The 13,764-nt window shown below is 47.4% G+C and overlaps 1 protein-coding gene across 1 annotated transcript in view; it reads left to right on the top strand.

Moving 5' to 3' along the window:
- The window catches only part of LOC140393012 (protein boule-like), a 285,413-nt gene that overhangs the window by 66,149 nt on the left and 205,500 nt on the right, over positions 1-13,764 (top strand). The window contains exon 4 of the mRNA XM_072478936.1: positions 7,214-7,268. Within this exon, the coding sequence (XP_072335037.1) occupies positions 7,214-7,268 (55 nt within the window). The remainder of the gene's footprint in view (positions 1-7,213; positions 7,269-13,764) is intronic.

The following is a 13,764-nucleotide window of genomic DNA, read 5'->3' as shown; positions in this document are numbered from 1 at the left end:
ACCCGCCTTCGGGCGATCAGTGAAGCGAAGACCAAGACATCTGCCTTCGCTTCCAACCCCGGTTGATCCGACACCCCGAATATGTTTTCATGGGGACCTGGTTCGAGTCTCATGTGCACCACCTTCGAATTTACCTTGAAGACCTCCCTTCAAGACCCCTCCAGTTTTGGACAGGCCCAAAACATATGAACGTGATTTGCAGGGCGAACCCCCCCCCCCAAAGAGCGTTCACAAACATCCTCCACCCCCTCAAAGAGTCAGCTCATCATCGTTCTTGTGAGGTGCGCCCTATACACCACCTTCAACTGTATCAGCCCCAAACCTCGCGCACAAAGTTGAGACCTATATTATAGCCCTAACCTATATTTCTCCGCCAGCTCCTCCAGCCTCACAAACCAGCCCACCCAGAAACAAATCTTTTAATACCCTAACTCCCCTCTCCCATCTCCAAAAACTCACATCCCACTTCCCTGGCTTAAATCTATGAATCCCCCGAATCGGCATTTCCCTTGACCCCGCCCATAACCTAAAGTGCTGGCGCAACTCCCTCCAGATCTTCAACGTAGCCATCACCCCCGACTCCCAGAATATTTCCCCGGGGTCATCGGAACGGCGCTGTTGCCAACACCCTCAACCCCAATCTCCTGCACAGACTCTCCTCCATTCTAACCCACTGGTAGTCCTCACCTTCTCAGCATTCACCGCCCAGTAATAATACAGTAAATTCGGGAAACCCAACCCTCCTGACTGCCGTCCTCTCTGCAACAGCACCGTCCTAATCCTAGCCATCATTCCCCCCCCCCCCCCCCCCAAACTCCTCAACGCGATGGCAAAGGCTCAAATCACAAGCGGAAACAACAGGGGGGACATAGGACATCCCTGCCTGGTCTCTCGGTGCAGAGCAAAGTATCCCAAATTCATAATATTTGTGCGGTCACTCACTCTCAACTCCCTGTATAGTAATTTTATCCACACCACAAACACGACCCAATCCTAAACCGCCAACAAATACCCCCACTCTACCCGGTCAAACGCCTTCTTGCCGTCCAACGCCGCCACCACCTCTGTCTCTCCCCTCCACCAATGCCACAACTACATTCAATACCCTCCAAATGTTCGAAAAGAGCTGTCTCGCTTTCACAAACCCCATCTGATCTTCCCCTATCACTTTCAGGAGGCTTTCCTCCAACCTACCCGCCAACACCTTTGCATCCACATTCAAGAGTGATATGGGCCTATACAACCCACACTCTGTCGGATTCTTATCCTTCTTGAACAACAAGGAGATCGATTCCTGCCCCCAGGTCTGTGGCAGCACCCTCTTCCCTATCGCCTCCTCAAACATCCCCATCATCGGCGCCAACATACCCCTAAATTTTTTATAGTACTCCACCGGAAATCCATCCAGCTCTGCTACCTTCCCCAACTGCATCCTCCCAATCATGCCCTTTACCTCCTGCTCCCCTATCCCCTCCTCTAATGTGGCTCTATCCTCCTCCCCTAACCTCGGGTATTCCAAACCATCCCGGAATTCCTGCACCCCTGATCCTCCCCTGGTTCCGACTGATACAACCTCTCATAAAACTCCTCAAACACCCCATTAACCTGGTCCGGAGCCACCAGCAACCTCCCTGCCCTATCCTGCACCGAACAATTTCCCTCGCCGCTGCCTCCCTCCGAAGTTGGCCTGCCCGCATGTGCCCTGTCTTCTCTCCATACTCGCAGACTGCTCCCCTCGCCCGCCTCAATTGGCACACTGCCTTCCTTGTGGACAGCCAATCAAAGCTCACCTGCAACTCCTTCTTCTTTTCCAACAGTGCTGGATCCACATCCTCTGCATATCTCCTGTCTCACTCCAACATCTCTTCTATTAACCTTTGCCGCTCCACCCTCTCCTCTTTATCCACCTTTGCCTTAAATGATATCACCCCCCCCCCCACCCAACCACTGCCTTCAAAGCTTCCCACACCACTGCCTGCAAAACCTCCCCCCGTACAATTAAACCCCACATATTCCTCAATTACTTTCCCAATCTTATCACAAAACCCTCGGTCTTGCAACAGCCCCACATCTAATCACCTTGGCCTCTGCACTGCTCCCTTCTCCAACACCATGCACACCCAATGCGGCGCATGATCCGACATCGCAATTGCCAAATATTTCGACCCCTTGACCCCAGCCAACAGCACCTTCCTCACCACAAAAAAATCTATCCGTGAATAGACCTTGGTTTTACAACGGCGTCAACAGGCCCCTAGGAGCAGCGATCCTGCGCCGAACAGGGAGCCAGCACAGCACTGGAGAGTCTCACACTTCCAGCTGCCGATCCGGGCGTCAGAACGGGCGCGGCTGGTCCGCGCATGCGCGCTACGGCTGGCACGAATTCACGCATGTGCATGGGTTGCCTTCTCTGCGCCGGCCCCAACGCAACATGGCGGAGAGCTACAGGTGCCCGGCGCGGAGGAACATAGGCCCCCACCAGGATAAGCCCGCCTGCCGTTCGGATTGGATTGGATTTGTTTATTGTCACGTGTACCGAGGTACAGTGAAAAGTATTTTTCTGCGAGCAGCTCAACAGATCATTAAGTACATGAGAAAAGGGAATAAAAGAAAATACATAATAGGGCAACACAACATGTAAAAGAGAGAGGTTAGTAATAATGTTAGGTTTAGAATTAATTTTTAAAAGATTAGAACGAGTATAAGTTTTAAGTAAAAAGTTGATCTGTTTGTGAGAGCTCACAGAGAGTCGCCTCGCTCCAGCGCCATCTTGGTAAAGTAGGCGGCTATCGCGGGACAGGCCACCGTGGGGCGAGACTCTGCCCATCGCGCTGGGAGAGTCGCCGGGGGGGGGGGGGGGGGGGGTGCGTGTTGAGCGGCCCCCGACCGGTGCCAATGGCGCCGATAATCGCACTCTCCCCAGCGATTCTCCGACCCGACGCGGGGTTGGAGAATCCCGCCCCTTAAGAACTGAAGAGAAAAACAAATAATCCGCTCCCCTGGGTGCAAAAACTTCCAAGGGTCCAATTCTCCCATTTCCACCATTAGTCCAGTCAACGCCTTCGCTCTCCCATGACTGGGCAAGCGGCCGCGGCCTGTCCAATCTTGGCTCCTGCACCAAATTCCAGTCTCCATCCACTATTAGTTCATGTGAATCCAAGTCGGGGATCGCCCCACACACCTTTACAATCCCCACATCATCCCAGTTGGGACCATCCACGCTTACCAACGCCACAAACCTCCCCTCCAACGCCCCTGTCACTACCACATACCTACCTCTCTGATCCGCCACCACTTTCTCCATTTGGAATCTCACTCTTTTATTAACCAGGACTGCTATTTCCCGCGCCTTGCCATCAAGACCCGAGTGAAACACCTGACTAACCCATCCTTTCCTCAGCTTCACCTGATCCTTCACCCACAACTGAGACTCCTGCAACATCGCCACATCAGCCTTCAAACTTATCAGGTGCGCAAGCACCCTCGACCTCTTCACTTGGCCTCCCAACACCCTCACATTCCACGTAACTATCCTACCAGGGGGTCTCCACACACACCCCCCCCCCCCACCTCCTATCCACCAGCATCATAACTCCGGCCCTGCCCATTGTTAATATCGAACTCCCTCTCCCAGTATCCCCTTCCCAGAATCCCCCCTGCACTTCCTCTCAAAGAAGCTTCACCCAGTATGGATCACCTCCCCTCCCCTCCCTTTTTCACACGTCCTGGGCCCATTGAAACCTGCTTGCCAGGCTCCAATGTCTGCAGCCCCTCCCCCCACCACACCTCCGTTTACTAGCCGACTTAAGTTTGCTAGTGCAGGGGCCCTTGGCCAGGCCTTCCCTCCTCTCCCCCTCCCGTCCAGCCCCAGGAAAAACAATACACGTCTCAGAAAAAAACGTCGCTACAAAGAACAACAATAAAAATCTTAACCTCTATAACAGAATGAAGTAAAAACGTATGTCAAAACTACATATATACACTCTCCCAACTTCCCTTCCACAGTCCACAACATCTCTTCAGTCCTATTCTTCGCTTCTGCCTTCACAAATGCCTCCACTGTCTCAAAATTTAAAAGCCTCTGGAGTTGTAGGTCACCCTCAGCTTCGCTGGATACACCACTCCAAACACACCCTACTGTTGTACAATGCCGTCTTCATTTGACCGAAAGTCGCTCACCTCTTTGCCAGTTCCGCTGTCAAGTACTGATAAATTGAGCACCAGCCCACTACACCTCCCGCCTCTGCTTTGCACAGTTCATGACCTTGTTCGTGTGGTACCTGTGAAAACAGATGATCACTGCCCTTGGCGGCTCGTTCAACTTCGGCTTAGGCCTCAGCGTCCGATGAGCTCGGTCCACTTCATACCGAAAGGGTTCCTCTCTCTCTTCCATCAGTTCCCCCAACATCTTGGCAAAGTACTCCGTCGGCCTCAGGCCCTCCACCCCCTCGGGCAGGCCCACAATCATCAAATTTTGCCGAATCAAGCAGTTCTCCAAGTCCTCCGACTTTGCTCGCAGCCCCTTATTGGCCTCGACCACCCACCACAGTTCATCCCCCATCGAGGTGAGCTGATCACTGTGCTGCCGACACGGCCTCCACCACTCCCTTCATCTCCTCGCCCTGCTCCCTCACCTCGAACGATGTCTTCACCATAGCCACCCTCACCGGGGCAATTGCCTCCTCCACCAACGTCTTCAATGTCACCGCTATCTCCATTCTCAGCACTTCCATATGTTTCGCAAACTGCCTCCCCAGCTCCAAGGATATCACCTCAGTCATCCTCTCTGCCGTAAGCAGTGCAGTGCCACTCAGTCCTGGGCTGGCCCTCTCACTTGACGGTGAACCCTCACTCTCTCCCTAATGAGAGGGTGACATGTTTGATTTCTGTCCAGGGGTCAGGATGTTGGGGCAGAATTCACCAACATTTTATCAAGTTTAAGAAGTCCATTAAAACCTTTTGCGGGTAGGAATATGGATAAAACTTACAACTGGGCCTCTGAAGAAATTCTATTCTTTTTACCCTCAGCAGAACTCTTGCCAGCTGGGAAAGCCCTTGTAAACTCCCAGACCTGCACAAGGAGGGGATTGATTACATTCTGTATTAACCCGTGATAATATAAATTGACATTCTATTCGGCCGAATGGCCTTTTTTTTAATGCAGTATGTTCTTTGTAATAATTGCAGACAGAAGATGACAGGATCTTTTGAAATTCATAGCCCCTTAATGGTTTGTTCATGATATAAGAGCTAGAGTTTTCTTCATTATTGTTGCAATGAATGCCTTTGATGTGCCCTTCAGACCCAACTAAACTCTGATAGTGGCACCATCCTAATTTGGGATGAGGTCAGTGTCTTTCCATTCTGCCCAACTTAGTGGCTCCGTGAGGACCTCAGAAATTCAGGGAACTTTTACTTGTTTTGGACTTGATAGAATAAAATGGTTGCTAACATTGTGATAGTTGGCCACTTGATATTTATAATACTTTTTACATAGAAATTGAATGCTCAGGAAATTAAAAGGTTACGTTTTTCAGTCTCCACTTTGTTGCAGTTTTATCTGTTAAGTGCAGATCGGTTCTTCCAGTTCACAATGCTCCTAATTTTACAGTCCTTAAAACGAATACAAAACTCCTCACTTTCTTTCATTTTGAACTTAGTTTTTTCGTGAATTTTTCTTCTCAGACTTAAGTAAGTTGGGGGGGCGGTAGCTCAGTTGGCTAGGTCACTGTTGTGTGGTTCAAAATAACGGCAACAGTGTAAGGTTCAATTCCTTTTGGGCAGGAATGAGGGTAACCCTCGCGTTAAGGTGCTAAACTAGGGAAACGCAAATCACGATAACATTAGACAGGAATTGAAGAATTTGGATTGGGTGCGGCTGTTGGATAGTAAATCAACATCGGACATGTGGGAGTTCAAGCGACAGTTGATTAGGATTAGTCACGTTCCTGAGAAAATGAAGGATAAATATGAGAAGTTTAGGGAGCCTTGGATAACGAGGGATATTGTGAACCTCGTCAAAAAGAAAAAGACTTTTCTATGGTCTCGAAACAATCGAAACCCTTGAGGAGTATAAAGAGAGTAGGAAGGTACTGAAGCGGTAAATTAGGAGGGTTCATGAAAAGTCCTTGGCAAGCACTATTAAGGTGAATCCCAAAGCTTTTTATTCATACAACAGAAGTGGACAAGGTCGTCAAGAAACCATATGGAATGCTTGCCTTCATTGGTCGGGGCATCGAGTATAAAAACTGGCAAGCCATGCTACAGTTGAATAGAACCTTGGTAAGGCCACACTTGGAATATTGTGCACAATTCTTGTTTGCACACTACCAGAAGGATGTGGAGGCTTTGGAGAGGGTGAAGAGGAGGTTTACCAGGAGGATGTTGCCTGGTCTGGAGGTTAGCTATGTGGAGAGGCTGAATAGACTCGGACTGTTTTCATCAGAAAGACGGAGGTTGAGGAGTGACCTGATAGATGTCTACAAGATTATGAGGGGCATGGATAGAGTGGATGGGCAGGCACTCTCTCAGGGTGGACTCTCTCAGGGTGGAGGGGTCAGTAACTAGGGGGCATTGGTTTAAGGTCCGTGGGGCAAAGTTTAGAGGAGATGTTCGAGGCAGGTTTTTTACACAGACGGTGGAGACTGCCTGGAACGCGTTGCCAGGGGAGGTTGTGGAAGCAGATACATGAACGGCGTTCAAGAGGTATCTTGATAAACACGTGGATATGATGGGTATAAAAGGATAAAGCACAAGGAAGTACTGAGGGTTTTGGCAAAGGTTGGTATCATTACCGGCCCAGGCTTGGAGGGCTGAAGGGCCTGTTCCTGTGCTGTGTTGTTCTTTGTTCTTGTTAATTACTAAACAAATGGCCCTTATTTGGGGACAAGGGACAAGTTAACATTTAAGAAGTTCTGGGAGTAAAAGCTTAGAGCTGGAGTAGCATGGAAATTGATTTTAGAACTGGTTATAAAACAATTAAGAACAAGAACAATGTTAACTTTTGATCTTTTAAACTTTTATACAATGGCAATTCATTTTAGGTGCAACGTTTTGCTACCTATTTCAATAGTTTTCACTGACCAAAATTTGAAAAAATTAAAATTTGCATCACTATCACATCGATGTGACGTGAATCACTTTTCGTATGAGTTCCTTGTTTGTCACAAATACATGTAAATGTGTTAAAATGTCTGCCCATACTTTCCTTTAGGTATGGGTTTATTACCTTTGAAACCCAAGAAGATGCTCAAAAGATCTTACAGGAGGTAAGAGCCAATAATTTTCATTTTACAAAAATCTTGTTTGTTAAAAGTGCTATCTTTGTTAATTGTTCTCCAAGTTCCAGTTCCATCCTAATAATGTGCCCCAGCTTTTCCCTCCCCCAATCAAGTGGCACTAAAGCCAACTGTAATGTCTTTATTGGTGTACATAAAAAAATAAAAAGGAGATGTAGGCATGAAGGCTGAGGTTCTAAATGGTACTTGCATCTGTCTTCACCAAGGAAGGAAGAAGATGGTGCCAAATTTGTTGTGAAAGAGGAGAGTGCTGATGGGCTAAAAATTGATAGAGAGGAAGTATTAGAAAGGCTGTACTTAAGTCATTAAGCCATCAGGATGGCATCAGTTGCATCTGAGGATACTAGGGAAAGTAACGATCACATTTGATTTGCGGAGGCATACTTTTCCAATCCCCCTTAGATACAGGAATGGGCCAAAGGACTGGAGAATTGCAAATGTTGCACCCTCGTTCAAAAAAGATGTCACCACGATGAACAACTGACAACAATACTTGGTAGCTTCATCGGCAGCCTTTGTGGCAAAACCTGCCTCTTGAGGATTGGTCTGTAACCATCAGCAAAGATGTGCCGCATGAAGACATCTATCTCAAATGGATTTGTTTGCTACTTGTCCATCAACCAATGCTGGTACTGACTGTTCAAAAAGGAATTATGGATAAGCCCATCAACCACAGGCCAGTCAGTTTCACCTTGGTGGTGGGAAAGTCTTTATCTGGGAATTTTCTGATGAGGTAGACAAGAGTACTATGATGATGTGGAGCACATTGATTTCCAAAAGACTTTGATAAAATGCCATGTGAATGAAGTGTCATCAAGGAAGACCATGTAACAAAAGGGACATTGGCAGCATGGATACAAGGTTGGCTGAGGGACAGGAAATAGAAAGTTGTGGTGAATGGTTGTATTTCAGACAGCAAAACGGCATTTAGTAGTATTAATTTCCTAGGCTTATGTGTATGAGCACAACTTCAAAATTTACAAATGACACAAAACTTGGAAACATAGAAAATAGGAGCAGTAGAAGGTCATTCAGTCCCTTGAGCCTGCTCAGTCATTCAGTATGATCATGTCTGACCCACTTTTTTTCAACACCATATTTCCACTCTTTCCATATCCCTTTAGTGTCTACAAATCTATTTATTGCCTTATTAAACATTTTCAGTGACTTGGCCTCCACAGCCTCCTGTGGTAGCGAATTCCACAGGTTCACCACCCTCTGAGTGAAGACATTTTTCCTCATCTCAATCCTAAATGGCCTACTCTGTATACTGAGACTGTGATCCCTTGTTCTAGACCCTCCTCCCCCTGCCCAAAGCCAGGGGGAACATCATCCCTGCAACCAATCTGTTTTGCCCTATCAGAGTTTTATAGGGTGCAATGAGATCCATGCTCAGTTTTCTAAAACTCCAGTGAATATGGGCCTAGTGAACCCAATCTCTCCCTATGCGACAATCCTGCCATCCTAGGAATCCGCGTGGTGAACCTTTGCTGCACTCTGGCAAGTATATCCTTTCTTGGGTAAGGATACAAAACTACACACAATACTCCAGGTGTGGTCAGACCAAGGTCCTGCACAGATGCAGCAGACATCCTTGTCCCTGTACTCAAATCCTCTTGCAATGAAGGCCAGTGTACCATTTGCCTTTTTAAATGCTTGCTGCACCTGCATGCTTACTTTCACTGACTAGTGTAAAAGGACACCCAGGTGCGTTCGTACATCAACACTTCCCAATCTATCACCATTAAATAATACTTTGCCATTCTATTTTTCCTACCAAAGTGGCTAACCTCACACTTATCCACGTTATACTGCATCTGCTATGTATTTCCCTACTTACTCAACGTGTCTAAATTGCCTTGATGCCTCTTTACACCCTCCTCACTACTCGCATTCCCACCTAGTTTGTGTCGTCAGCAAACTTGGAAATATTACATTTGGTTTCCACACCCAAATCGTTGATATATATTGTGAATATCTGGGCCCCAAGCAGTCATCACCTGCCACTCGTAGAAATACCTATTTATTCCTACTTTCTGTTGCCTGTCTGCTAACCGATTCTTAATCCATGCAAATATATTATCCCCAATTGCATGTGCTTTAATTTTGCGTACTAACCTCTCATGCGGTACTCTATCAAAGTTTTCTTAAAATCCAAATACACCACTTCCACTGGTTCTACCTTCTCTGTTCTGCTAGTTACATCCTCAAAAAAATCCAGTAGGTTTGTCAAACATGATTTCCCGTTCACAAATCCATGTTGATTTTGTCTTAATCCCATTGATATTTTCTCAGTGCCCTGTTACCACATCCTTTTTAATAGACTCTACATTTACCGTACTACTGATGTTTGGCTAACCTGACTAATTCCCTGTTTTCTCTGTTCTCCCTCCCTCTTTTCTACCCTCCAATCTGCCAGGACTGTTCCAGAATCTGCAGATTCTGGACGATGAGAACCAATGCATTCACTATTTCCTTGGCCCCCTCCTTTATTATCCTGGGTGTAGATTATCAGGTCCTGGAGATTTATAAGAAGCACTGTAAACTGTGGGGCGAATGCTGATAGACTTCAAGAGAACATAGGCTGGGGCAATGGTTGCTCAAATGGCATTGAAATGTATTGCAGAGAAATGTGAAGTTATACACCTTGGGAGGGTGAACAAAGAGGGGCAATATAAAAGATACAATTCTAAAGGGAGTGAAGGAACAGAGGGACATCGGGACTTTTGACCATAAATCATTGAAGGTGGCAGGGCAGTTTGAGGAATCAATAGAATTTACAGTGCTGAAGGAGGCCATTCAGCCCAAAGAGTCTGCACTGGCCCTATTCAAGCCCACGCCTCCACCCTATCCCAGTAACCCCACTTAACCTTTTTGGACACTAAAGGCAATTTAGCATGGCCAATCCACCTAACTCACACATCTTTGGACTGTGGGAAGAAACCGGAGCACCCAATGGAAACCCACGCAGACACTGGGAGAACGTGCAGACTCCACACAGGCAGTGATCCAAGCCAGGAATCGAACCTGGGACCCTGTAGCTGTGAAGCAACTGTGCTAACCGCTGTGCTACCGTGCTGCCCCCAAAGCGTGCTAATAAGGCACCTGGGATCCTGGGCATTAAAATAGGAATTCACCTGAGGAAGGAGCAGCGCTCCGAAAGCTAGTGACATCGAAACAAACCTGTTGGACTTTAACCTGGTGTTGTAAGACTTCGTACTGTGCTCACCCCAGTCCAACGCCGGCATCTCCACATCATTAAAAATAGGGGCTTGGGAGTACAAAAACAAGGAAGTTATAATGATGCTTTTATAAACCACTGGTTTGGCCTCGAATATTGTGCCCAATTCTGGGCACCACACTTCAAGAAGCATGCTGAAGCTTTCGGGAGGTGCAGAAAAGATTGTTTCAAGGGATGAGAGACTCTTGTTACAAGGATGCATTGGAGAAGCTGGAGCTTTTCCGAGAGAAGGGAAGTTTCAAAGGAGATTTGATAAAGATGTTCAAAATCATGAGGGGTCGTGACAAAGTAAATTGGGAGAAACGTCCCATCAACAGAAGGGACAAGAACTGTTTTGTTACCTGTAAGGCAGGTAATCTGTGCTACTCAACTCAGTTACAGTTGAGGCTTTGGAAGAAGGCTCGAAGTCGTCCAGAAGTTTTACAGAAGGTTTATTGAGCAACACAACTTAAATAACTGCGTGAGATCTTACTTTAAGAACTGTACTAGTAGAAAGGTTACATCTTTTCTATACACTGCAACTAGGCCTGACCACACTAGCAGCCCTGAGCTAAATCTCTGCCTCTGTTCTCCTCACGGTCTAATCCACCCAACAGCCCAGAGGGCTGCTTGCTTCCCCTTTTATACATGCCAGTGCTCCCCCTAGTGGTCTTTCCATTACCCATCAGCCCCTTCTGTACATACCCAAGTAAAGATTACTACATCACCCTTTTTCACTTTTTAAAAAATTGTCATAGTTGCAGAGCTGTAACTAAAATAAAAAAATCAAACACGGTTAGTTGCATGCACAAATACAGAACAGAGAGCAATGATTGTATCAGTTCATGTTCACAAGTTCAGATGGTTGGGTGCATGTCTGATTCGGGTAGACTATTGAGACCCAGAGGTTTTAATGTCCATTTGGGCACCAATTGCTGGTGTTCCGGGATGTCGCATGATAGAGTCCTGCAGATCTAACGCCGGAAATACAGGTTGATGAGGTGGAACTTTCAGCAGGTCTTTCCGATTGCGTCGAAACAGTATTCCATCATCAGACTTCACAACGTACGATCGTGGCGATACTTGGCGGAGCGCCATTGCCATGTTAGACCAACCTCCACCAGGGTGTCGCAATCTAACCATGCAACACTTTTGCATGCCGGTCATAGTGCTGCTTTTGTCCATGACCTTGGTGACGCATCTTGTCCAGGACTGGCGAATGATCTGGATTGGCAAAGTGTAATGCCGGTAGCATTGTCCGCACATCTCGATTGAAGAACATTTGAGCCGGTGACAGCCCAGAGCTCAAAGGCGATGAACGATATGACAATAGAGCCAAGTGTATGCCGGAATTCGAGTCAGAGCCTTGCTGATCAGTTGCTTAATAATGTGGACACCTTTCTCCACCCTGCCATTCGATTGAGGAAAGTGTGGACTCGACGTCACGCGCTTGAAGTTGTATTTTTTTGAGAATTCCAACCACTCTCAGCTTGCAAAGCAAGGACCATTGTCGGACATGACCATCTGTGGGATGCCGTGCCTCAAGACGGTTTCCTTGCATGCTTTGATAACTGACGCCGATGTGAGATACAGGAGTTTCATTACCTCCGGAAAGTTGGAGTAATAATCTATGAGAAGAACATAGTGTCGACCCATGGAATGAAACAAGTCGATGCCAACTTTGTCCCACGATGACGTCGCCATCTCGCTGCTGGAGTGGCTCCTTGCATTATGCCGGTCGATGTTTTTGACACGTGTCACATGTGAGCACCATATTTGTTATGTCCTCGTTTATCCCAGGCCAGTACACAGATTGCCTCATTCTTCTTTTGCACTTCTTGACACCAAAATGCCCCTCATGAATCCTGTGGAGCATGTCCGCCCGGAGCGCCAGAGGAATGACTATTCTGTCATTTCGCAGTATGATGCCATCCACCAGGGACAGTTCAGTTTGGACGTTTTGGAACTGTGGGCACCGCCCTCTTGGCCAGCCATGCTGAAGGTTGTGCATGACCTGGAGCAGGGTCGCATCTAATCGTGTCACCTGACTAATTTGCTGCAGCCTCTCGTCCGTTGCCGGGAGTGTCTCCCTGTACCACTGTGCATGAGCTTCTACATCGTTAATGGAAGCCGGAGGTGGACTGTCAGCATCAATGTCTCGGGATAAGGTGTCAGCTATTATTAGGTCCTTCCTAGGAGTGTGGACTAGTGTGAAGTCGTACCTCCGCAACTTCATCATCATGCGTTGTAGGCGTCATGTCATTGAGATCTTTGTTGATAATGTTGACCAGTGGCCTATGATCAGTCTCCACTAGAAATGTGGGAAGACCATACACATAGTGGTGGCATTTTGTTATACCGTGATCAATCCTAGGCACTCCTTCTCTCTGTGCATACCTGCATTCCGTGGCGGTCATCTCTCGAGAAGCGTAAGCCACTGGGACCCAGTCCGACTGGTCACTCTGTTGAAGTAGCATCGTACCAATTCCATGTTGACTGGCGTCGGTGGAGATCTTTGTGGGTTTTGCCGGGTCAAAGAATGCCAGCGTTGGAGCTGCCATCAGTTGGTGCTTCAGATCCACCCACTCGTCTTGGTGGCGTGGAGTCCAGTCAAACTCCGTGTCCTTCCTTATCACTTGTCGTAATGCCGTCATCCGTGCTGCTAGTTTCGGTAAGAACTTGGCTAGGAAGTTGATGAATCCAAGAAACCTGAGCACCGCTTTCTTGTCACGTGGCAGCTGCATGTTCTGAATTGCCACGATCTTCTCAGCGTCCGGCTTCACCCCGTGCTCCGATATCGTGTCACCCAGGAAGGTCAGAGATGAACGTGCGAAGGTGCACTTGGTTTGGTTGAGCTTCAGCCCAAATTGGTGGATTCTTTGGGAGACTTGTTTTAACCAAGCAATGTGGTCTTCCTCTGTCGTTGACAATATTATGATGTTATCAACATATACACGGACGCCTTCAATGCCCTCCGCCATCTGCTCCATAATTCTGTGAAATATTTTGGATGCAGAGATAATCCCGAAAGGCATACGATTATCATCATAGAATTTACAGTGCAGATGGAGGCCATTCTGCCCATCGAGTCTGCACCGGCTCTTGGAAAGAGCACCCTACCCAAGGTCAACACCTCCACCCTATCCCCATAACCCAGCAACCCCACCCAACACTAAGGGCACTTTTGGACACTAAGGGCAATTTATCATGGCCAATCCACCTAACCTGCACATCTTTGGACTGTGG

The sequence above is a fragment of the Scyliorhinus torazame genome, chromosome 2, assembly GCF_047496885.1.
Source record: "Scyliorhinus torazame isolate Kashiwa2021f chromosome 2, sScyTor2.1, whole genome shotgun sequence".
Classification (NCBI taxonomy): Eukaryota; Metazoa; Chordata; class Chondrichthyes; order Carcharhiniformes; family Scyliorhinidae; genus Scyliorhinus; species Scyliorhinus torazame.
Note: the sequence above shows the minus strand (reverse complement) of the source record. Positions and strands in the feature narration are given on the sequence as shown.